The sequence below is a fragment of the Panthera onca genome, chromosome A2 (assembly GCF_046562875.1).
Source record: "Panthera onca isolate mPanOnc1 chromosome A2, mPanOnc1 haplotype 2, whole genome shotgun sequence".
Lineage (NCBI taxonomy): Eukaryota > Metazoa > Chordata > Mammalia > Carnivora > Felidae > Panthera > Panthera onca.
In genome coordinates, this window is record NC_138340.1 from 143991149 (window position 1) to 144017893 (window position 26745).

Sequence of the window (26745 nt, forward strand, 5' to 3'; positions counted from 1 at the left end):
ATATGCTTATTTGCCGTCTGTGTATATTTTTTGGTGAAGGGGGGGTCTGTTAAGGTCTTTGGCCCATTTTTTCATCAGATTGTCTCTTATCGTTGAGTTTTAAGTGTTCTTTGGATATTTTGGATAATGGTCCTTTATCAGATGTGTCTTTGGCAAATATTTTCTAACAGTTTGTGGCTTATCTTCTAATTTTTTGACATTGTCAAAATTTGCGATGTTGTTGACAATAAAATTGAAAATTTTATTTTCAATTGTAATAAAATCCAGTTTATCAATTATTTCTTTTGTGGATCGTATTTTAGATGTTGTATCTAAAAAGATATCACCATACTTATAGACTTCATTTTTTTTAGAGCAGTTTTAAGTTCACAGCAAAATTAAGAGGAAGGCACAGGAATTTCCTGCAGACCCCCTACCCTCCACAAGGCATAGCCTCCCCTATTTTCAGTATCCCCCATTTGTTACAACTGATGAACCTAAGCTGTAGATTGTGTGGATATTCTTTATCAGGTTGAAGTAGTTTCTCTGTAATCCTAGTTTCCTGAGAGTTTTTATCATGAATGGATTTTGTTAAATGCTTTTTCTACGTCAGTTGGTACAACTTTTTTTATTCTTTAGCCTACTGATGTGGTGGATCATATTGATTAATCTTTAAAATGTTGAACCAGCTTTGCATACCTGGAATAAATCCACTTGGTCACGGTGTACAATTCTTTTTATACATTACTGGGTTCAGTTTGCTGATATTTTGTTGAGGATATGTTAATAAGACATATTGGTCTTCAGTTTTCCTTTCTTTTATGTCTTTATCTCCTTGGGTATTAGGGTGATTAATTTTGGTCTCCTACATTGAGTTAGGAGGTGTTCCCTCAGATAGCCAACTTTGAGAATGAAGGCATAGTCTGTAACTATAGTTACAGTAACTATAGTCTGTATAGTTAGAGTAACTATAGTCTGTAACAAGCGGATGTAACTCAGGCTGAAAGAGACACACAAAGCTCGTCTCCTGTAAGTGCATCCAGGGCAGTTCGACTCAGTAATTAACAGTGGGACCTTTATATCCATCAAACCTCAATTCCTATCCTATCCCTGCTATGTTAACGGCATGATCTTGGACCAACTCACTGTTAATTTAACAAATGATTATTGAACACCTACTATGTGCCAGACACTGGGGATAGTGGCAGGGAATAGTCAGAGAAAGACGCTTACCATGTGATTTCACTCATATGTGGAATTTAAGAAACAAAACAAATGAGTAAGGGAAAAGAAAATAAGAGAAAGAGAGAGAGAGAAACAAGCCAAGAAACAGACTACAGAGAACAAACTTATGGTTACCAGAGAGAAAGGGGGGTGGGTGAAACAGATGATGGGGGATTAAGTAATGTACTTGTCAGGGCACCTGGGTGGCTCAGTCGGTTAAGCAGTTAAGCTTTTGATTCTTGATTTCAGCTCAGATCATGATCTCATGGTTCATGATTAGTTCAAGCCCCCAGTTCAAGTCTGCTTCGGATTCTCTCTCTGCCCCTCCCCTCCCATGCTGCCCCACACGCTCTCTCTCTCAAAATAAGTAAACACACTTTAAATGAAATAAAAGAAAAAAGAAGTACACTTGTGATGAGCACTGGGTTATGTATGGAATTATTGAATCACTATATTGTGCTTCTGAAACTAATAAAACACTGTATGTTAACTATACTGGAATTAAAATTAAATTAAATTAAATTAAATTAAATTAAATTAAGAATATAGGGGAGCCTGGGTGGCTCAGTAGGTTTATTATCCGACTCTTGATGTCGGCTCAGGACTTGACCTCATGGGTAGTGGGATCGAGCCCTGTGTTGGGCTCTGCACTGACAGTGCAGAGCCTGCTTGGGATTCTCTGGCTACCCCTCTCTCTGCCCCTCCCTCAATCGCGCGTGCTCTCTCTCTCAAAATAAAGAAATAAACTTTAAAAAAAAATTAAAAAAGAAAAATACTAATCCTAGCCCTCTTGGAACGTGTCTTTTTTTTTGGCTTACATCTTAAAAATCTCTGTGCTTCAGTTTCCACATCTTTAAAATGGGATTATGGTAGTACCTACCTTGTAGGACTGTTGTATTATATAAGTTAATATACATAAAGAACATTCTATATGAGTATTATATTATTATTGTTATTACTGTTATTACCACTACTGTTGTATGCCAATAAGTAATACCATTATCTGTTGACTGAGTTCAGTAGTTCTAGTCTAGGAAATTCCTAGTGCCCCCCGCCCCCCACTTGTTGCCCTTACTCTGCACTCCTGTCATTTCTGCCTATATGCTTCTTCAGTTGACCCTCCTGATCTCTGGGCGCATGAAGCCTATTGTATGAAATTCCTTCTCTGACCTAGAGTTACCTTACTGGGAGGTAGTTGAGTGGCTATCTTTCTGCTGCCTTTGAAATACACTAAAAGTTTTGCATTTTTGAAAGGGAGGGGGTGAGGAACAAAAGTCATCAGTGATCCAAGGTCTTTGCTTGTATGTTTTCTGAAGGTTGTGGGTGCTTGGTCGGGCCTAGGACAGAGTGAGAGGGGACTGTGTTACTTTAATCTAGCCATCACTGAAACTAGATCTGTAACAAGTCCTACGTGAGACAGCTCAGTGCTCCCACTTGGGTAACTTTCCACTGCTTTGCAAGACCAAAGGCAATGGGGAGAAAACTCCCTCCCTAAGGATAAGGATCTTACCTCTGTCCCAGAAATCCAGAGCTCTTAATCTTTTTTTTTTTTTTTTAATGTTTATTTATTTTTGAGACAGAGAGAGACAGAACATGAGCAGGGGAGGGGCAGAGAGAAAGGGAGATACAGAATCCGAAACAGGCTCCAGGCTCCGAGCCGTCAGCACAGAGCCCGACGCGGGGCTCGAACTCACGAACTGTGAGATCATGACCTGAGCTGAAGTCGGACGCTTAACCGACTGAGCCACCCAGGCGCCCCAAGAGCTCTTAATCTTTAATGTGCCTCCAAAGACCTCCCAAGCAACACCTGCTCGGGCCAACAGAAGTCACTACCCTATCCAGAGATCAAGCTATGTAAAGACAGGTGGTTGTAAAGAAAGTCTCATTATTGTCTCTGGCTTGGCACCATCAGACACAATAACCAGACTCTGGATGGTCCATGGTCCCAGGTTTCATTGTCAGCCCACCCGGCATCCCCTTTGCCACCATCCTCAGCTCACCTGGTACCTCCTTTCTGGTCCTCGGGTCCACTCACTCTTGGTTCTACATCAAACTGCCCTCACTTTCAAGTCTCCACTATCTGGAATCAATGATTTTAGCCTTCCCTGCATTGCAACACATCCCCCCCCCCCCCACCTTCTTTTTTTCCTGGAAGACATGCAGCACTAATGCTTAGGGGAAGCCTCTGTTTATTCTCTAGTTTGCTTTCCTTCTCCCACTCCCCAGCATGTAGAGCGCCCACTGCAGCCCTGATTTACTCCACCCACTATGCCGCTTTCTCTTCAGTCACCTGGCACCTTGAGTTCTTTCTGTCTCTTAGTTTTCATTATATTTTTTTATAATTCAATGTATAATAATAATTGTTCCAACCAAACGGTGGTTGGAGAGAAAGCTGGGTATTGTTGCTTGACCCCGCTGAGATCAGTCACTTGGGAGCCTGGCAGATGGAGGAGGCGGCCCTCTGTGTCTGCAGGCGGGCTCCCCCTGCAGCCTGCCCAGCGCTCTGCGTTTGGTGCGGACAGCCTGACAGTAGCTATGGGTGACCCAGAAAGATCCCATCTCACCTGAAAGCCTGAGCAGAGTGACTGTCAGGGGAGTGAGCAGTAGGTCAGAAGGGTCAAAGAAGGTACACACTTGGGAATGACTTGGCCGCTGTGAGCGCCCTGAAGCACCAGGTCCCCTCCAACCCCACTTTCTCCCAGATCTAATCCCCACATCTTGCATCATGTGTCTTTCTGCCTCCAGGGATGGAATTGAAAAGACAGACTCTGGAACCCAACAGAGTAAAATCTTTGGGGTATTATCGTCACTGTTAGAGGAAGCAGGTTTGAGAATAGAATTCCCCCCTCATTTTTTTTTTTTTCAAAAGAAAGCAGGGAATTTATTTTAAAACAACCAGTACAAGTATCAGCCAAATTATCTAATATAAATGCCCAAAGGTATTAATCTTGGTAACTCAGAAAAGAAAATTGTAATTATGTAGGATCAGTAAAAATGTTGATTTTACCTCTGGTGATTTTTTTTTTCCATCGCATGAAAATATACACGACATAAAGCTTACCACTTTAACCATTTCTTAAATGTGTGTAAGTGTGCAGTTCAGTGGCATTAAGCCCATTCACAATGTCATATCATCACTCTCCATTTCCAGAACTTTTCATCATCCTAAATTCTGCACCCATTAAATAGTAATTCTGCATTCCTCCCTCCCCCAAGCCTTGGAGCTCCACACTACTTTCTCTCCATGAATTTGCCTATTCTGGGCACCACGTGTAAGTGGGATCATGCAATATTTGTCCTTTTATGTCTGGCTCATTTCGTTTGGCGTGACGTTTTTGAGAAGGAAGCTCTTGAACGTGCTTCCATGTTCCCTCCTCCTCATTACCTTGGTGTCAAAAACTTAAAGCTGTTTTGGGGATTGTTGGTGGAGGCTTGAGGAAGAATGGAGGTGTCAGTTTATGAAGATAATGGGTAAAAACAAAGCAAGTCTATAAAGATGTCAGTGTATGAAACAAGAGCCAATGCCCTTATAGGTCTGAGTTCATATATCTTGAGTACTGGGAGAACCCCAGCTGAGAGAGAAGACAAGGCCAGAGACTGTAACAAAATACCACAAACTGGGAGGCTTAAACAACATAAATTTATCTTCTCATAGTTCTGGAGGCTAGAAGTCTGACATCAAGGTGTAAGCAGGGCCACGCTGCCTCTGCGGCTCTGGGGCAGGACCTGTCTTAGGTCTTTCTCCAAGCTTCTGGTAGTTCATTGGCTTGTGGCTGCATAACTCCCGTGTTCACATGGTGTTCTTCCCGTGTATCTATCTCCTCGCAAGGCATTTTTCATTAGGACACCTGTCATATTGGATTAGGGGCCTACCATACTCCGGGATGACCTAATTTTAATGAAACTACATCTACAATGACCCTGTCTCCACGTACAGTCACATTCTAAGGTACTGGGGGCAAGGGCTTCATCACATGAATTTTGTGGGGGACACAGTTCAACCCATAGCAAGACCGATTCCATTGTTTCAATCAGAACCTTTCCTAAGGTAACCTCTGAGCACTGAGGCCTGGAGAGAGATAATTAGGCCAGGAAGGACCTAAGGTAAGGAGGAGATCAGGAGCCATCCAGGGTCCATCTGATAAAAAGTCCTCCAGTTAACTGACTGCATCCTGCAAACACCTTGACGATCCTATGACATCTGGAATATGTGACTTGGGATGGAGAAAGAGGACGTGAGCTAAGCACTGGGCACGCCCTGCCAACAAGGCTTTGCTGGGCAGCCAGAGGGGAGTATTTGGCCATCAAGAGGGGGCAAAAGCCCTGGATGTGGGGATAGAGCTGGAACAAGCAAGGACTACTAAAGCAAATCTCCTCCTTAAAAATCATTCCCAGGAGTTCCAAACCTTCTCAGATATTGTCAGCTCTGCCTGAACCCAAGAGGGAATTTAGAGGAGATTCCCTCTAATCTCGCTGTGTAGGAACAGAAAATTCTTTGGCAGAAAAAGGACAATCAAGTTGGAGAAAATGGAAAAAAATTTCCCAAGGAGCTAGATAAGTTTCTGTAGGAGGAGAACAGAGAATTGCCACAGCGGCTGGCAACAATGACTCACCTCACCAGCATTTTTTTTCTAGGACTGAAATAAAAAGGATCATTTGATGGGGAAAATAAAAGATAAGCAGGAAGCCTTGTGAAGTAAGAAACAAATGGGCAGATAAATAAGGTGAATGTTATTAAATGGAAGTCTTTGACAAAGACTTCAACCTTTGGGTGGGGTGGGATGGACTCCTAAGGCTTCCAAAACAATGCTTCGTGAATAGATTAGCTGATAGAAGGATTAAGATCTTGAATTTAGTAGTCAAACGGAGCTGAGCTGGAATCCTGTCCTGAGCCTCAATGTTATTGTCTTTACAATGGAAACATTCCCCCATGGGATTATTTTAGCAATTTCAGGAGATAATATAATATATTCAAAATACCTAGTACTATGCCTCCTACATTGTAGAGACTGAATAAAAGGTAGTGTTTGTAATTTACAGAAGCACCAACAGAAGGCAACAAGAAGCTTCTTTGTTACCAAAAATGATGAACATGTGGGTTACGCAGGCATACTGAAGTGATGTCATACAAAATCAGGCTAAACAAACAGCTCAAGTGGGAAAGAGTCTTCTGCAGTTTTTCTAGGCTGATGGTTTACAATCACATGGGGCTCACTCCTATTCATTCTCCTTCATCTGGGGGGATGCTGAGCTAAAAGCTAGAAAGGTGTAACTATCAATCATTCTGCCACTGGGGAGAAGCAATTTGCTCTTTTTCCATGGTGTTCTCTGGATTGTGCTGGCCAGTAGGCAGGGCTGGTGCAACTGAGTCCTGCAGAGTGGCCACAACACTGTCTGAATGAGTGATCAGGGCTGAATTTCTGGGCTTTTCTATAGCATTGTAAGCCGGCACCCCCCAGAGGAGTGCTGACTCTTAAAAATGCTCTCCCTACAGAGGCTGGGGGTGGGAGGGAGGTGAGGTCCTCTGTGAGCACCCAAACACTTCAACATTGCCTTGTTGGAGAAAAACTCTTCAGTACCTCCTGCCTCCTAACCTCCTAACCAATTACAACCCTTTTCTCTTAGCATTTATTATGCTCCCACTATGGTTTTTTCTTTTTTTATAATTTTTTTTTAGTTTATTTATTTATTTATTTTGAGAGAGACAGAGACACCAGGAGTGCAGGAGGGGCGGAGAGAGAGAGAGGGAGAGAGAGAATCCCAAGCAGACTCTGCACGGTCAGCACAGAGCCCGACATGGGGCTTGAACCCATGAAACCGTGAGATCATGATCTGAGCCGAAACCAAGAGGAGGACACTTAACCAACTGAGCCACCCAGGCGCCCCTGCTCCCACTATGTTTTGACTCTTTTTCTGTCTCTTGCATTTCCTGGCCCTAAAAAAGTTCTTATATTTTAGGTTGAAAGTCTTAAGAGAAAAAAGCTTGGGGGTGGACTTTTTGTATTGGGGGCGTCTGATTACAATGTGTTTGTTTTTAGTTTGGGGAAAAAGACAAAGTCATTTAGGAAGGTGAAGGAATCATAAGCAAGAAGAAAGAGGAATGAGAGGAAGAGAGGAAGGAAGGGAAATGAATGATTAGGGGTGTCTGGGCAGCAGTAAACATTAGGGTAAGTGAAAGATTTTCCCACTGGTCTGTCATAGCTAGGAAGAAGAAGTTTGTCCCACATCTTAGAGAAGAGCAGCCTGGAGATCTAACCTCACTGGAATCCCATGGATAATAATTCCTGGGAAGAGAAGCCACCTTAATCTTTCCAGGGGAACTCAAACATTCAGATGTAAAGTGTCTAAAGTTACAGTTAAAATGAACTGACATCCTCGCATTTGCCCCTAAATCTGAGAATCCAGAGTTCAGGAGAGTTAGTGGCCTTGTCCTGCCCACAAGCTCTAGATGGGAGTGGAAACATTTATGTTTGTTTGGCTATCACAGTGAGAAAGGTTGAAAGCCACAGGTTCAAGTAGAACTTGGTTTGGAGCAGAGGTCTGAGACGGGGAGAACAGAGTGATTTGCTAACCTCTTGTTAGAGTTTGGGTCCCAAATGATTAAGTTGGACTAGGGTACTCGAAGAATAAAGAGTTTACTCTTTTAAGATTTGTATTTTATCTGTTGGTTTACAATTATGAATTTCTAAGCTCTGGGAGCAGGAGAATTTTCCCAAGGTTAAATCTCTCACCCTCCTATCTCATTTTGGATTAGGATAGCATGTAAATGGCTACAATCCCAAAAGATGCACTGAAGGGAGACAAATGAAATGATTCACAGTACCTCTAGAATTGTTGCTATGGATGTGATTGGTAAAATAAAAAGCTCCTGGAATACAGGAGAATATCTTCATGACAAATGCCAAATATACATAATTTAAAATGCCAGCCCCCATTAGAAATTAGGGAAATGCAAATTAAGACAATAATGAGATACTGTCGTGGGAGTCTAACTTGGTACAACCACTTTGGAAAAAGTTTGGCATTATTCACCAGGGTTAAAGATATTCACAACCTATGGCCCCCTCTTACTCCCCCAAAGAAATTCATGTGCATGAATTTTTGTTTATAATATCTAAGAATTATATACAATACTGTTCTAGACACTGTTTCTGTGTTTTCAAACAATCCAAACTTAGAGGCATAAAACTCCCACCATTTTGTTACACTTATGGATTCTGTAAGTCCGGAGTTCAGAAAGAAAGGACCTAAAGAAGATTGCTTGTCTCAGCTCTGTAATGTCCGTGGCTTCTGCTGCGAGGCTCAGAGGCTGTGACTCAGTGGTGAGGGGCTTGAGTCATCCCTGTTCTGGCTGTTGATGCCAGCTATTGACAGGAATTCAGCTGGGGCTAGGGACCAAAACACCTGAACGCAGCTTCTCTGTGCTTTCTCACAGCATGGTAGCTATGTTCTGAGTACAAGCATCCCAAAAGAGCAAGGTGGAGGACATACAGGGCATATTTTATGAAGTGACTTAAGAAATCAGTTTTGCTGTAGTCTATGGGCAGAGGCAGAGTAAAGGCTCACCCAGATTCCAAGGGAGGGGACATAGATTCCACCTCTTACTGGGAGGAATGTCAAGGTCACTTTGTAAAAGGACCGCGTATGTTGAGAGATACGTCTGTGGCCATCCTTTGGAAAATACAATCTGCCATAAGCCAAATGTCCGTCAACAGTAGAATGGATAGATTGTGGTGTATTTGTTACAATGGCACACCATATGACAATGAAGATGAACAAACCCCAGCTACATGAAAGGACAGGGATGAATCCCACAAACGTAATGTTGAGTAGAAAAAGCCACACAAAGGAATGCATATTGTTTAATTTCAGTTATAAATTTGTAAAAACACGAGCAAAATTACGGTGTTTTGCGATCCATGCTCAGAGAGAGCAATAATTAGGAGAGAGGGTTCCGGGGATGCTGCTGTCATTTTCTCAGCTTGGGTGGTAGGTAATTAATTACACTGGCGTTCACTTTGTGATAAATCATTAAGTTGTACATTTTTGTTTGGGGGACTTTCCTGTGTGTTATATTTCACAATAAAATAAGAAAGTGATTTCTATAATTATATGTGATTCTTTCAAAATAAGAAATGAATCTCTTGGCACTGAGAACTAGGTTTATTTGAAAAAGAATTCATTATGAACATTAGAAACAATAGCCAGAAAACTGACACATCATTAAACTCTATTAAAAATTTTGTTGAGGGGGCGCCTGGGTGGCTCAGTCGGTTGAGCGTCCAACTTCAGCTTAAGTCATGATCTCATGGTTTGTGGGTTCAAGCACTGCATCGGGCTCTGTGCTGACAGCTCAGAGCCTGGAGCCTGCTTTGGATTCTGTGTCTCTCCCTCTCTCCACCCCTCCCTTGCCCGTGTTCTGTCTCTCTCAAAAATAAAAATAAATGTTAAAAAATTTTTTAAAAATTATTTTGTGTTATTTTAATATATATATATATTTTAATGTTTATTTTTGAGAGAGAGAGAGAAAGAGAGAGAGAGAGAGAGAGAGAAAACAAGTGGGGGAGGGGCAGAGAGAGGGAGACACAGAATCCGAGGCAGCCTCCAAGCTCTGAGCTGTCAGCACAGAGCCGGATGCAGGACCTGGACTCACAAACAGCGAGATCATGATCTAAGCCAAAGTCAGATGCTTAACCAACTGAGCCCCCCCAGGTGCCCCTGTTGGGTTATTTTTAATGTAGGTATGTCTTCTTGTCTCGTTATAATCAATATGTAGAACTCTTTCATGTCCTGGGCACTATGCAGATAGTTTACACACATGTCATTTTAATAGCTACCTAGTATTTCATTGTGTTTACATACCACATATTTTCTTAACTATTTTCATATCTTTGGGGCTGTAGTGACTTAAAATTCTCAAGATCATCATCATCGTCATCACTTTTACCAAACTTATTAAGAGCTCCCTAGATCCCAGGCACTGTAAGTAGAACTTTTTATTCATTGTCTCATTTATTATCACAACAACCTAACGAGACAGGTTCTATTTTTATTCCTATTTTACAGATGAGGAAACTGAGACTTGAAGAGGTTAAGCAACTTAGACATTTTGCAAAGTACAAGTTTCGCAAACAGTTCATACTCTGGCAATCACATCCCAGCGCCCTTACTCTCTACCCCTTTGTCAGAATACTTGATTTGGACTCCTCCCACCCTGACCTGGAACATTTTTTTTCCTTGGGATTTCCCAAAGTGGAACTGCCAAGTTAAACGTCTTAAGCAATTTTAGAAGGCTCTTATACATCTTCCAGATTATTCTCCATACACTCCAAACCCATTTAAAATGACATTGGGAGAGTTTAGTGAAAGTTCAGGGTCACGTCAGGTTTAGGGAATCCAATTATACAGCCTCTCCATATACCTTCCCCTAGCAAAATGGTACGTGCCGGTGAATGATTTAGCATTATTCTCCACACTCGACCCACTTAGAATATTATAGGTCTTGTTTTCCCTTTCTTACATGTTTTGCTTGACTGTCAGTACCTGGAGTTAGATATTTTGCCCTCTTTTTTCAAGCATATTTTTTTTCCTTTATAATGATTGCAGCTTCCTTTCAAACTCTTGCTGAATTACTAACCAATAGGATTTCTTTAGGTTTTATGTGAACTTTTTATAAGAAAGAGCCACATTTCTGCATTTCTTTCAAAACTCTGCTAAAAACATCACCCATTATATTACTCATTGATTGCTCTTTAGATACGAGTCATGTAATGAAAACTTTCTAGAATGCAATGTCAAGGGAAAAGTTTGTCTCTTCCCACAAAATAATATGCTTCCTTTAGTCAGAGAGTGAGACACATATAACCTTAATGTGTCTTTTTTAATTTTTGCCTTTGTTGCAAATACCTCTCATCCAAATTTAAAGTTCAGCCATCATAATTATCCCATCCCAATTTTCTAATATTAGAATGTAAGCTCCCAGAAGGCAGAGATTTTGTCCCTTTTCTTCCTTGTTGCAGGGAAAGAGCTCCAGGCAGAGGGAAACTGCTCAAAGGGCTTGCACTGAAAAAGAGAGAGAGAGAAAAAAAAAAAGGAATGTAAACATCACATAACTCTATGGTTGTTTAGCCTGTTTCAATTGCAGCATAAAGCAACATCCTGTCCTCTGAAGTACTCTTAAGAGAGCAAACTCTATTAACTGCTCTCCACTGAACAACAGGGTGTAGTATAATTTTAGAATTATCTTGCCTTTTCATAAAATCATTTCTTATTGGAATTTATGCCACTCTCGGATGCATGAAACAAAGACTTGGGTGAAGAGGAAAGTGAGGTGATTTTTCTGACATCAAAATGTCCCTGTGGAATTTTGTGGAATGTGACTGTACTATTTGACTTGAAATAGCTTTCTTTCGAGTGAATTAAGCTGGGAGAAATCCCGAACAGAGTACCTGAAAAAAAAAAAATGCATGGATCGTCCTGAAGTTCGAGCCCCTTCAAGCTGCCACCTGAACCCTGGCCTCTTGCCTTAGCTCCACCCCTGCTCTTTCACCCTCATCAGATGACAAGCCTGCCTGGACTCTGGTCACTTAACTCTGGCAGCTCCAAACCCCCCACATTCCAGTTGCCCTGTCTCTGTTCCCCAAGCCCAGTGCCCAGTTCCCAAGTCCTCATGTTTCCCCTACATTCCGCACCATCATCTCTCCCCTAGATCCCAACCTCTTGCAAGTGGGGCCTCTTTGTCATTCTGGCCCCTCAGCTCTGGCCGTTGACACTGGCTGTCCTGGTGGGGACTGCTGGCTATTCCAGGCCACAGACCTCCCTGGAAAGGGTCTCCTCATCAATCCCGGAGTCACTGCTTCCACAGGAACGCATCCTGTCTGCTGTCTCCCAAGTTCTCCTGACTTTGTGTAGAAGATTGAGAACATCCAACGTGACCACCTCATTGTCTTTCTTCTCTTCCACAAAATGTTTCTGCATCATTACATAATCCCTCTTCCTTTGCTCTTGACTTTAAAGGACAGTTCTGTTAGAGTCCCTGTTAATGGACAGAAGAGCTGCAACCAGCCGGGGCCTTTGGGTGACTGTGCGGCTGGGCTGCTATGTGAGAGAGAATTACACCTCTGTATTATTTAAGTCACTGAATAATTGTTGTTTCTTTTGCTTCTGCAGCTGGCCAACCCTGCCTAAGCAGAGGGAAAACTAAAGTTAAGGTATATGTGGTTGCCAGGGTTCAAGAAGAGGTGGAGACACAGACGATTGCTGGCAGGAGTTAAATCAGATTCACACCTCAGTTGAACTGCCTTGTGTCTGGACTTGTCCACTGATAATACCCCCCACTATAGTCCCCAACTTCCACCTTAAACACCCCAACATTCTCAATTTCGATTTCTCGCAAACACAAAAAGGGGCACCTGGGTGGCTCAGTCGGTTGAGCTTCCGACTTCAGTGCAGGTCATGATCTCATGGTTTGTGGGTTTGAGCCCCACACCGGGCTCGCTGCTGTCAGCACAAAGCCTGCTTTGGATCCTCTGTCTCTCTCTCTCTGCCCCACCCCTGTTCGTGCTGTCTCTCAAAAATAAATTTTATTTATTTATTTATTTTAAATGTTCATATTTGAGAGACAGAGATAGAGACAGAGAGAGAGAGAGAAAGCAGAGGAGGGGCAGAGAGAGAGGGAGACACAGAATCCAAAGCAGGCTCCAGGCTCCGAGCTGTCAGCACAGAGCCTGATGCGGGTCTCGAACTCATGAACTGCGAGATCATGACCTGAGCTGAAGTCGGACGCTTAACCGACTGAGCCACCCAGGCACCCCATCTCAAAAATAAATTTAAAAAAAGGGGCGCCTGGGTGGCTCAGTTGGTTGGGCGGCCGACTGCAGCTCAGGTCATGATCTTGTGGTCTGTGAGTTCAAGCCCCTCATCGGGCTCTGTGCTGACAGCTCAGAGCCTGGAGCCTGCTTCCAATTCTGTGTCTCCCGCTCTCTCTGCTTCTTCCCTGCTTGCTCTCTGTCTCTGTCTCTCTCTCTCTTTCAAAAATAATAAACATTAAAAAAATTTTTTTAATAAATAAATAAATTAATTAAAAAACTTTCAAAAAAAGTTTTTTTTTTTTTAAAGCAAAGTGGCATAATGCAAACTTAAAAAAAAAAGAAAACACAAAAAACTATGTGATGAAATATGGGAAGAAAAGAGAAGGTAAATAAGGTATCTCAGTCATTCATACAGACTGAATACTTCCATTTAATTCAAAATACACTCACTACACTCACTAAATAAGAGTGCTTATTCTTTTTTTTTTTAATTTTTTTTTAACATTTATTTATTTTTGAGACAGAGAGAGACAGAGCATGAATGGGGGAGGGTCAGAGAGAGAGGGAGACACAGAATCTGAAATAGGCTCCAGGCTCTGAGCGGTCAGCACAGAGCCTGACGCGGGGCTTGAACTCACGGGCCGTGAGATCATGACCTGAGCTGAAGTCGGACGCTCAACCGACTGAGCCACCCAGGCGCCCCTAAGAGTGCTTATTCTTTACAAGGCTGTGCCAGGTCTGTAGGGAACACAAAAACTAACAAGATGCAGAGGAGCCTGTTATCAAAAGGCTCACTGGCCAGTACAACCGTTGCACAAATAACTGTGACACAGGAAGAGTATAGTACACACAATTGGAAAGGTATGACCCGAGGGGTCTAGGGATACAGGGGAGGTAGAAGTCATTTCTAATTGCAGGTGTCGCAGAAGATTTTATAGGAAAAGCTGTGTCTGCACCGAATGGAAGGGCAATCCAAGTGGAGGGAATTGGGTATATTTAGACTGAGTTTTCTAGTGCTGCTAGAGCCGCTGCGGCCACGGTGAGCAACATAGGGCAGTGCAACACGTGGTTCTGGCTCAGTGACTAGAAGGCTTTTCCATAGGCAGAGAAGGTGGACAAGTGGAGGAAGTCCGCATTCCCTCCCCTCCACAGAGGCAGGGCCTTTCATAGAGGAGGTTACAGTCCAGAGACCGCAGAGATGAAAGACAGGCTTTCTGCTTTTGGCTTTTTTAGTCTGGAAAGCATGAAGGGACAATATTCTTCCTTGAGGAAGGAAATGGGGCTTAGAAATAGGCCAGGGGCGTCTGGGTGGTTCAGTCAGTTAAGCATCCGACTCAGGTCAGGTCATGATCTCATGGTTTGTGAGTTCGAGCCCCGCATCGGGCTCTGTGCTGACAGCTCAGAGCCTGCAGCCTGCCTCGGATTCTGTGTGTGTCTCTCTCTCTGCCCCTCCCCGCCTCTCACTCTCTTAATAAAAATTAAAAAATTAAAAAAAAAAAAAAAAGAAATAGGCCAGAGTTCTAGGGAGGGCAGACCAGGGCCAGAAGCAAAGAAGATGTCCAGCGCTCGGGCCTGCCCCAGCATCCATTCTGGAATCCTTCTCCATTGTCAATCTAAGGGCCTTCTCAGCCTCCCCTGGAGCAACGTGAAGCCTAGGCCAGAGACTTTGGGAAGACTTTTGCTTTCCTGGTAAAAATGGGCAGGTATTTTTGGTACTGGTCTTTTTCCTCTTTCTTGCCTTCTTCTCACAGTGTCTGGACCTGAAGCAGCTATTTTGCAACCACAAGGGAAAAGCTAACAGGATTACAAAGATACCACCCTGAGATGGTTGAGCCTCTAAACAAATAGCCTCCAACCTCTTGATCTGTGAAAGAAAAAAGTATACGCTTAATCTATGGTTCCTCTAGTTTGCTATGACTTGCTCGAATGTTCCTAACTCTTGAGTTGGCTAGCCAGAGACTCCAGGACTTGAGGACAGAGAAGAGGAATCCTTGGGTTCCATCCCTGCTTGACCATCTCAGGTTGCAGGGAGGAGACAGATTCAGAGCAGCAAGCTGCTCTGTGATAAAGATGGCCCCTCTGGGACGGTCCTTATGCTTTTTTTCTTAGAGGTTTGAGTAGGGCAGGGAGGTCCAAGGTGACAAAACTCAACAGTGGTTAAAATGATGGCTGTAGCAGGAGAAAAATCAATATACAATTATCTAAGGCTGCTGAGAACCCAGAGGCGTTGATTAATGGCATTTGGGAAAATGGAATTAAGGTTGGTCTTGCCATTACATGACAACAAAACAGGGTACAAAGTTCATGCACTAACTGAAATTTTGTAACTTTTGCCCAAAGAATTAATATAGTTGCATAAATGTGTATTACATCTTTTGAAATCCTTGACATTGACTTACTATATAGACAGGGCAAATTGGGAAGCGCACATGATCTTTCTTAAGTTGATAGGAATTTTGTCCTAAGGTTTGTAAAGTTTGAGAAATAATGTCTAAGTCTCAAGCACAGGATAATTTCTCTTTCTTTCTTTCTTTCTTCCTTTTTTCAAACAGGACTTAAGTTCTACTTTTAATGTTATAAACTTATTTTGTTGTTTCTTAAGTTTTTTTTTTTAAGGGTGCCTTAAGCATTTTAATCATGTTTGGACTACACAAGGAATATAGAAATCACTTAATTTAAAAACTTATATAGAAAATTATGGCATCAGATATTCAAGTGTAATCAAGATTCAAGGTCAATCACCTACACTAGTGCAGTGTAATAATACATTAGTCACTAGCCTCATGGAGTTATTTAAACTTAAATTAATTGAACTTAAATAACAATAAAAACTCAGCTCCTCAGTTGCATTAGCTGAATTTCTTTCTTTCTTTTTTTTTAATGTTTATTTATTTTTGAGAGAGAGACAGAGACGGAGTGTGAGCGGGAGGAGGGGCAGAGAGAGGGAGGCACAGAATGTGAAGCAGGCTCCAGGCTCTGAGTTGTCAGCACACAGCCCGATGTGGGGCTTGAGCTCAAATTGTGAGATCATGACCTGAGCTGAAGTCAGACGCTCAACCGACTGAGCCACCCAGGTGCCCCTGCACTGGCTGAATTTCAAGTGCTCATTAGCCATGTGTAGCTGGTGACTACTGTGTTGGGCAGAGCATATACAGAATATTTCCATCATCGCAGAAAGTTCTTCTGATCAGGGCTGATCTGGACAACTTGGGTTTGGAGGCTTTTCTTTTAAGTAAACATACAGTGAAACTTTGTACCGGTCAGTTTGGACTGCCATAACAACATACTACAAAATGGGTTTCTTAAAAACCAGAAACATGTTCTCATAACTCTGGAGGCTAGAAGTCCAAGATTAAGGTGTCAGAGTTGTCTGGTGAGAAGTCTCCTTCTGGCTTGCAGACGGCCATCTTCTCCCTGTGCCCTCCAATGGTCTTTCCTCTGTGCGCCTGCAGGGAGAAAGAAAGAGATCTGGTCTCTTCCTCTTCTTCCTCTTTTTTTTTTTTTTTTTAACGTTTATTTATTTTTGAGAGAGAGAGCGTGTGCATATGAGTGGGGGAGGGGCAGAGAGAGAGGGGGAGACACAGAATCTGAAGCAGTCTCCGGGCTCCAAGCACAAAGCCCGACGCAGGGCTTGAACTCACAAACCATGAGATCATGACCTGGGCTAAAGTCAGACACTTAACCCACTGGGCTACCCCGGGGCCTCTAGTCTCTTTTTCTTCTTAAAAGGACACGAATCCTATGAGATGAGGGCCTTATTCTTTCGACTTCACTTAACATTAATTCCTTCCATAAAGTCCCTATCTCCAAATTCAGTCACACCAGGGGTTTAGGCTTCAACGTATGAATCTGGGGGAGACACAATTCCTTCCACAATAAACATACAAAACAAAGAGGCGGAGAAAAGGAAGAGAAGGAAGAGAAGGAAGAAAAGCAGATCAGGGCCAGATTATAAGGGCCTCATGTGCTATGCTGTGGGGTTGAAAGTACCCTGAAACAGAAAGGGAGCCACTGCAGTGTTGAGGAGGGTTTCTGTGTCACTGGGATTTGCATTTTATTTCATTTATTTTTCATTTTTAATGTTTATTTTTGAGAGAGAGAGCACAAGCAGGGGAGGGGCAGAGAGGGAGGGAGACAAAGAATCTGAAGCAGGCTCCAGACTCTGAGCTGTCAGCACAGAACCCAACACGGGGCTCAAACTTGAGGCTTGAACTCATGAACTGCGAGATCATGACCTGACCTGAGGTCCGACACTCAACCCAGATACTGAGCCACCCAAGCGCCACTGGGATTTGCGTTTTGAAAGAATACCAGGTAACAGTGTGGATGATGGGTTGAAGTTGGAGGTGCATCAGGGAGAATGGAGGCAGGGTTACTCTAGTGCTGAGATTTCTCCTGTTTCCCTCAAGGAAGGTTACTGGAGAGTTGAAAACTCCTTCTTTGCCCAGCCTCCAGATCCTACAAGTGCAGGAGGAGGGCATGCTTGGTCACCTTAGAAGTCGGTTGGTTACATAGTTAACAGCAGACTATGGTCAGAAAGTTCTGGGTTCAAATTTTGATCCATCCCTTATTTGTTATTGACCTAAAGTTGGCTGCTTACCTTTTCTAAGCATTATGTCCTTTGTAGAAAGAGATTGATCATATCCATTTCAAAGGGCTGGTCTACAGATTAAAACATGTGAGGCAGATAAAAGCATTTATTTATTTTTAAAAATTTTTCAATGTTTATTTATTTTTGAGAGACAGAGAGAGACAGAGGAAGGGGTGGGGGCAGAGAGAGAGACACAGAGTCCAATGCAGGCTCTAGGCTCTGATCTGTCAGCACAGAGCCTGATGCGGGGCTTGGACCCACAAACTGAGAGATCATGACCTGAGCCGAAGTTGGATGTTTAACCGACTGAGCCAACTAGGTGTCCTAGATAAAAGCATTTAGCACAAAGTCTGTTGTTATTTATTTATTTATTTATTTATTTATTTATTTATTTCCCCTCCCCTAGTATAAAGTCTGGTGCTTATGTTTAGTGCTTAATATATTTTGGCTAATATTACTACCAGGATATATTTCCTAAATTTGCTCTCGAAGGAATACAGGAAGCAGGGTGTTTTGTTTGTTTGTTTAAATGAGTCTTGTCTGTCTCTAGACTCTGTGTGTGTGTGTGTGTGTGTGTGTGTGTGTGTGCCGCGTGCACCACACAGGAGTTACCTTTAAGGATTTCAAAGTCTCTTTCTCTCTTTTTTGCAAGTGGCTCCACTTATTTGAGTGAATAGCTTGTAAATAAATCATTGGTAAACATTACAAAATTAAATACCTTTTCAAAATCTTGCCAGTATACACAAAATTCACAAACATACTAGATCCTTTAAAAAATAAAATACATACAGAGCAGCCATGATATAAAATGCCTGACCCCTGTCTGGGGCCAGGGCCACCTAGAGACATCTTACAGCAGGTGTTTCTGCGGGGAGGTGGAAATGGGGGCTTTTAGATGGAAGGAAGTTTGTACTCTGGCCTTTTACCCCATCTGCTTGCATCTGACTTTTGATCCTTTTTCAAGGAGCTGCTACATGACTGAGAGAGGTGGCTCAGGTGCCCCAGGCTTAGTTCCAAGCAAGGGGTTGGGGTGCACCATTAGGACCAGGAGCCTCACTATATTACACTAGGGGAAACCAGAGATTCAATCTCTACCATGTTTCTAAAACAGCAAATGCTGCTCTATCAACTTTCTTGAGAGAAGGTGAGGATTTCTCACCTCTACACCTGCTCGGTACTGCGTTCACCCACTGCCTCTGGTCTAATGCTGCCCAGGCACAGAAGTGACCAGAATCTACTTCTAAGGAAGATCAAAGTCTCTTTCCTTCCTGTAAAGGCAAAGTGAGCATGAGCTTTAGAGTCACAAGAACTGGTGTCAAATCCCTTCTCTGCCACTTACTTGCTCTGTGACCTTCAACAAACATCCTCCATGAGGCTCTAGCTCCTTATAGGTAAAATCAACATGATAATACTTTGGTCTCATTCATTTATTAACAAATATTGGCCGACCAGCTATGTTGAATTCCCAGACATTGGGCTGGGGATTCCACTGTCAATAAATCAGACTGAGTCTGATGACATTTTAGAGGGCAAAGAGACAATTACGTTCCAATCTGATAAGTGCTTTGATAAACCAAAAATAGGAGGCAAGAGAACTAAACCTGTCATCTTCTCAATGCCTTTCAGGGGAGAAAGGGGAGAATGGTTTCCAAGTAGGAAGTTGAAGGATATGGAGGTGGTAGTCACGTGGAGTGAGAAGGGTGGAGAGGAGGACAAAGGGGTGGAAAGAGCGATCCAGGCAGACACAAAAGTATGTGCAAAGGCCTGGAGACAAGTGTTTCCTTGAAAGACCAAAACCAAGTTCACTTGGTCTGTTAGCTGTTTGAAGGGTAGAGCTGTGACAGGAGATCTGGGGTGAATAAATCACATGAGGGAATCAAGGAGAAGAGAAATGAGCAGATCTGCATTTTAGAAATGCCACTTTGACTACCGTAGCAAGAATGGATGGGGTATAGGTAGGGAAGACTGGCATCGGGGATCTCTAGGATAAGCCTGGTGCAGTAGTAGTTCAGGTAAAAATAAGCCAAGTTTAAGCAATAGGATATATTAAATAATCATCATAAAAGTTTAACACAGAGATGATCCAGACAGTGTTCTATGTGTTTAACATTTACTAATTCATATAATCTTCAAGACCAGAACAACCCTAGGAAGAAGGTCCTATTATCATCTTTATTTGACAGAGGAGACAGCCATCGAACAGAGATACATATAACTTACTCAAGGTTATACAATGTTGGGATGTGAACCCAGGTGGTCAGTTTCTGGGGCCTGTGTGCTTGACTGTGCCGCTGTGGATCTAACATTTCAGAGGTTGACTAGGAAGTGAGGAATGAGAAAAGGGAGGTGTCACTGATGATCTCCAGATTTCTGGTTTGCAACTGGGTAACTTCTGGTGTCATTATTGGGGCTGTGACACGTACTAGGGAAGAGCAGGTTTGAGAGGAAAGATAATGAGTTTCTTGTGAGACATGTTGAATTTGAATTCCCAAGGTGCTAGGTTATTATTATTGAACATAGGATCTGCAGCTGAAGAAAGATTTAGACAGGAGCTATATACCTATATTTAGGAATCCTTAGCATGCAGCCAGGGGAGTGGCTAAGATGTCTTAGGAAGAATGTTTCAATGATTATTTATTTTTGAAAGGGGGGGGGCGGGCAGTTGGAGAGGGAGACATAAATCTGCCCAGAGCTGTCTGCCCAGAGCCTGACGCAGGGCTTGAACTCACGAACCATGAGGTCACGGCCTGAGCTGAAGTTGGATGCTCAACCAACTAAGCCACCCAGGTGCCCCAGGAATGTTTCAAATGAGAAAGGAAGACGCTTTGAGAAGAACCCAGAGGAACATCAATATCAAGTAGAAGCAAAAGAAATCATTCACAATGGCGATGAGGAGGAGCAGCTAGATAGATGGGAGGAATACAAGGAATGTGGGAAGGAAAAAGGCATTTAGAGGAGCAAATAGTGTCACATGTTACGGAGGAGGTGTGAGGTGCGAGAAGGAGGAGGTCAGTATTGACCTTGGAGAGAACAGTTTCAGTAAATTGATAAGAGCAATAGTCAGAGTGCCAGTGTGCTGACAATTGAATGCAGGGTGAGGATATAGAAAGCAACAAAGGATTTCACAGAGAGGGTTTGTCTGTGAAGGGAGGAGGAGAGCTATCGAAAGAGGGACGTGGAGAAAGGGAAGATTTATTTAATTATTTTCACTATGCAAGAAATTGGGAGAATATTTAAATGCTAATAAGAAGAATCCAGATAAACTGAGAAGCTGTAAAAACAGGAGAGAGAATTATCTATTAAGAGAGTTCTTGACAAGGTGGAGGGGGGGTGGATCCAGAACATAGATAGAGGGGTTAGCCTAAGCAGTAGGGGGACGTTTTTCTTTGTAATGAGGAAGAAGGAGAGGGATGAGAAAAAAGGTAAGGTTTCAGATTTGGTGTGGGAAATGGAGGCAGTTCTTGATGGCTTTTATTCTCTCTCAAGTAGAAGGCCTATCACTATCTGAGAGTGTGGGAGCCAGTGGAGTTGGGAGTTAAGAGGGAAATAGAGAAGGTTTAAAACAGACTCACTGCTATTTATTTTATTTTTAAGTTCATTTATTTACTTTCAGAGAATCCCAAGCAGGCTTTGCACTGTCAGCACAGAGCTCGACGTGGGGCTCCATCTCATGAACTGTGAGATCATGACCTGAGCCAAAATCGAGAGTCGGAGGCTTAACTGACTGAGCCACCCAGGTGCCCCTTATTTTATTTTTTAATATATATATATTTGCAACCTCCCTCTCCCTCCAGACTCACTGATTTTTAGGGCAGTGAAACTACTCTGCATGACATCATAAAAGTCCATATGTCATTATACATTTGTCCAAACCCACAGAATGTACATCAAGAGTGAACCCTAATGTAAATTATGTCCTCTGGGTGATTGTTATGTGTCAGCATAGGTTCATCCACTGTAGAAAGTGCACCACTCCGGTGAGGGGTATTGATAATGGCGGAGGCTATGCATGTGTATGGTCTGGGAGCATATGGGAAATCTCTACCTTTCCCTTACTACTGCTTTAAACCTAAAACTGCTCTCAAAAAATAAACTGAACAACAGCAGCAACCAGACCTAGCGACCAAAGTGACTGAGGAAACAGAAGAACTCCAGGCAATGTGGGAGGGCCCATGAATTCACTGTGGCACCAATGTGCGCATTTGTGTGTTTTCTGTAGCTAAGTGGTAGGTTTGGAGAAGGCAGAAGGATCTAGAATTGGAGTTGTGACAGGTAGGTCGGATGGAAGACAATGGGAATTAGAGATGAGGACACTGAGAAGAGAGAGCAAAATGACAAGAGTCTAACCAAGGATCCAGGAGAAAGCAAAAGGGAACAGATTACAAAGATAGAGAGGTTCAGGGACTTTGAATTCTATGTAAAATTAAGTAACAGTGTGTGATCGGCAGCGTCTAAGATGATCCCCAGTGATCCTGCCTCCTAGTATTTATGCCCCTGGATAATCCTCTCCCCTTGAGAGTAGGCTGAACCAAATGACTTTTCTAAGGAACAGCATACAGCAAAAGCAGCAAAAGCGATGGGATGTTACTTCTGAGATTAGGTTCAAAAAGACTCTGGCTTGCTTGTCTTCTCTTGCTCTCTCACTTGCCTGCTCTGATAGAAACCAGCTACCAGGTGAGCTGCCCTATGGAGAGGCCCACTAACAAGGAACTGAGGCCCTCAGTCCAATGCTCTTGAGGAACTGAATCCTGCCAATGACCATGTGAATGAATTTGGAAGTAGAGCCTCTGTCAGCTAACAGACCTGCATGAGAACCCAACTCCCGATGATACCTTGATTACCGCCTTGTGAAAGACCTCGAGGCAAAGGTATTCAGCTAAGCCACGCAGAGATTATAAATGATCATTGTTTAATACCTAAGTTTTGGGGTAAATTGTTATGCAGCAATAGATAAGACAAGGTGTAAGAGAAGTAACTAAGTGAGAAAGTAGAAAGGACAGCAATTATGATCAGAGAATGGGGTATCTTGGAGTTCACAATTTCAGCTATGGAACAATTGCCATACTTTATCTGTACTGAATAGGGTGGCTAAACGGGGTGTACAGAGGTGAAGTTCACTGAAGATGAGGTAAAGGAGCTGAGAGGCCAGGGTATTGGACAAGTCAGGCTCATAAATGTTGAAATCATTCAGGATCACCGGGTGGAGAAGCATGCGCCAGGTGTTGATTTCAACGAATGACAAGGTGGCAGTTAAGGCAGAGAAGACAAGAACCTTAATGAGGTAAGAGTGGTATAAATCTGGTGGAATGAGCCTTCACAAAGTTGTTGTTGTTTTTCTGGAGAGGGTAGCAAGTTAATGGTATGGAAAGGGCAGCACTAAGGATCTAGGAAGATTGGTGGCCCCACTGGGATATGTGAAGTGTGGAAGTATAGACAACCTCTTCTCAAAAGAGCTACAGGTGAAGTGGTATCCTCAATGCGGAGCCAGGTTTGAAGATTAAGATTAAACAGCATAAGGTCCTTGGCTCCACGTAGTGAGCACTTGACGGATTATTAGTTGCCTTTAAACATTCACTTAAACATTTGTATGTCCTTGCTCCGCACGCCTCTCCCCCAATCTCTTTATTCAGAAGAGACTAGGGCCAGGTTAAGGGATGGGATCAGGTGGTTGGAACCGGCATGGATCTTCACAAGCGATCAAGGGGACTGCCTCCTCTAGGCCCAGGGAGAGCTTGTACCATGGCTTTCCCTAACCTTCATTGGCGAAGCTGAGAAGAGCCCGAAAACGAGGGCCATTCTCTCCCGTGCACAGGGCACATCACCGCCTAAGAGAGATCTATCCTCCCCCCCTCCCCCAACATTAATCGAGAACCTTGCAAGTGCCGACACCTGCGACACAAACACGAGAGAGATACACTCCCAACTACAGGAAGGGTGCCTGGCCGCGTTCCGTCAACGCCAGCATCCGCAGATTTAACGATGCTCAGACTTTTCCAAGTCCTCCCCACACTTTTAGCTGACGTAAAATGTCGGAATTAGGTGTGCAGCCTGTACGGAGATTGTTCAGATCCTCGCCTCCTTGGCTCCGGATTCCCCAAACCGCGGTCCCCAATCCGGGTGCGCCCTCCTGGAACTCAGCAGTACACGTGGGCTCCCCGCTGGCCCGCGGGGCGGGGCGCAATGGGCGGGACTAGACTGGAAGGAGAGGCTGTCCCCGCCCCCGGTGCTCCCATGGCCCCCCGCGCCCCGCGGCCAGATGCTGACGTGTCCTTTCCTTCCCACTACACCTCCCGACACTACCTACTACGGCTGCCCCGGAAGTCCCGCCTCATACATAACCCGTCACCGCAAATCAGCTCTTTCAGCGCTTCCTGGAGCTTGCCACCCGTTTTGGGACTAAGGGGCGGGGCTCCGGGAGCAGGGTGCCTATTGGCTTGAGGTCCGGCGGGCTCTGGGTGCTAATTGGCTGGAGGGCGGTGGCGCTCTGGCACGCTTGCGCGGCGAGTAGAACGTGTGGCGGCGGCGGAGAACGCGTCCCCTCTTTCGTTCTCAGTCCCGCTGCTGCTCTTGTGAGCGCCTGCCGCGTCCGTGCGGTCCATTGCCCGAAACCCGTCGCCTGCCAGCTCCCTGCCGCGGCGGCCTCCCACCAACACCGACACCCACATTGACACCTCCAAGCCGGCCCACCGCCTTACTTGCTGCCTTTCTATCTCTACACATGGCCTCCTCCGCGCAGAGCGGCGGCACCTCCGGGGGACCCGCGGTCCCCACCGTGCAGCGGGGCATCGTCAAGATGGTGAGAGCGGGGACCCGGACACTGACCCCACCGCCCGCCTCCGGGCGGGTTTTGGCGCTGGCTCTTCTTCCCCTTCCGCCAGTCTGCGTGGTCTCCTAGATCCCTTCTTCTACCCCTTTTCTCACTTTTCACCCATTCTCGGAATTCCCTTCCTAGACGGAACCCGACACGGTCTCCCCTTGGTACTTTGCTTCCCGGACACCCTGGCATCAGGGGTCACAGTGATTTCCGTGGTCGCGGCATTCAGATCTGCTGTTTACTAGGACAGATCGATTACTTAATTGATTAACGGAGATAATAAATTGATATCTGCCCTCCCATCCCCCCGTTCTTCTGTTTGTTTTGACATCTGCTGAGCAGTTTGCAGCTTTTCGAGATCCTGACATCCGCTCTTCTCTGAAACTAAGCACTTGGCCATCTTGAAGATTTTCAGTTTCCACCGACGCTCACTTAACTCCCAAGTTTTCTGGCTCTTTGGCCCTCATATTCCGTCTTTTTCTCTCCACCTCTGGTGTCAAGTGTGCAATCCCAAGAGCTTTTAGTATTTGTGTTCCCTCTCCCTTTGACCCTTAAATGTTAGGCCAGTAGAAATCTTAGAGATCATTATTGTTCCTCCACCTCTTACGCCTAAGGAGACTGGTTTGAAGAGGGCAGTGACTTGCCTAAGGTCATCGCATGGTGGTGGCTTGGATTAGGGCCAGGACCAGAGCCCCAAGTGTTCGGATTCCCAGTCCACCGCGGTAACACTTGATTCTGCCTGATTTTTATATACCCTCACTCTCTAAATTCTTGAATTTTGAATTTAAAACCCTGCAAGGCTCATTTTTAAAAATTTACTGCCAACTCCATGATAATTTTGTAGTATAAATTCTTATTGTCACTTGTCTCCTCTTTTCTCTCCCAAATGCTCCCAAATCCAGGAACTTGACATTTCTTGGTTAACAGATTTTCCATCTGTGATGACCACAGACTAATAGATTTCATTTCAGACTTCAATACTGACTTCCTTCTGGAACAACAATTCTTTGTGACATTTTCACCCAAAGCTCCACAGTTTTTTGTAGTTGCAGGAAGTTTAAAAAACATTTTGTTTTCTTGGCTCATTGTCAGGGTTAAAATGTTCTTTAGCTTGCATGTTGTGTGTGTGTGTGTAAAAATTAGATTTTGAGATTTTTCTCCCCAGCCTGATTCTCATGTGTTCATTTCTTGGGTGATATTCTGCCACCAGTTGAAATTTCCAAGGTTTTCAGTATTGTTTCCCCCTTTATACATAATTGGAGAGTCAGAATTTATTAGAAACTGATTGAGAAGGGAATTTCCAAGGTTCACATATTTTCCCTTCTTTGAAATATTGATCTGACCCATGAGTAGATCCTTTTAAATTAGCTTTTTCATTTGCACTGATCTTTCCCTTCACCATAAGGACACAGCATTGCTTGGCTGTCTGGTGGTGCGATTGGCAGCATTGAGTGGATCTGAGTGTTTTCCTTTGCTAAGGCTTGAACTTTTCTTAAAGGTCCCTCTCATCTGTGGCGTGGGAATGAGGCTGAACATGTTTTTGTTTCTACCAATGCTAGAGGCTTCCAGGGTATCTGGATTCTATGAGGTGACCATGCCTGACAGATTACCCCCATGGATACTGAATGTCAACATCACTTGTTTATTAAGGGTCACGTCTTGTGCTGAGTGTCCTGTTTATATTATTTCATTTGTAACACCTAACAAGTAGACAGCATTTTTGGCTGCATTTTACAGATGTGTAATCTGAGGTTTAGAAAGACTAGTTCACACAAGGACAGGCACTTTTTATTGGTAATAAGAGGCAGAGATGAGACTTGAACCCAGGCCTGTCTACCAAAGCATGTACTGTTTGACATGCTATGCTGCTTCTGCCTCCAGGGCAAGACTTTATAATGTGGAGGGTGGGGCCAGTGATGTATGACCACAAAATTGCAGGAAAGTGAAGCTGACTGTAATCAAGTTAAGGAAAGATTAGATGTTACTCCTTGCCTTATCCTCGAGCTGTTATTGTGGTCAGAGGCTTCATTATGTGCTTAGGAGAGTAGTGTGGAAGACACATTTGAATCTGGGAGGAAGCTTTTATTTTTATTTATTTATTTATTTATTTGGGAGGAAGCTTTTAAAATTCAGCCATTGAGTAGTCTATACTGCTGTTTTTGTTTTTGTTTTTTTTTTTTTTTTTTGTTTTGTTTTTTTTTTTTTCCTGTGACCAAACTGCAGGGATGGGTGGGTGAGTTGAAGTAGGGATTAGGGGAGGGAAGCTGGATGAACTGCAGAGTGACTGGCCGATTTATGCCAGGTGTAGAAGCCTTCTCTGGAATGAA

General features: G+C 43.7%; 1 protein-coding gene across 1 annotated transcript in view; it reads left to right on the forward strand.

The window, feature by feature from the left end:
* Nucleotides 1-24093: 24093 nt before the first annotated feature.
* SND1 (staphylococcal nuclease and tudor domain containing 1) overlaps nucleotides 24094-26745 on the forward strand; it is a 422669-nt gene continuing 420017 nt past the window's right edge. Inside the window, exon 1 of the mRNA XM_078439837.2 lies at nucleotides 24094-24400. Coding sequence (XP_078295963.1) covers nucleotides 24323-24400 — 78 coding nt within the window. The 5' untranslated portion in view covers nucleotides 24094-24322. The remainder of the gene's footprint in view (nucleotides 24401-26745) is intronic.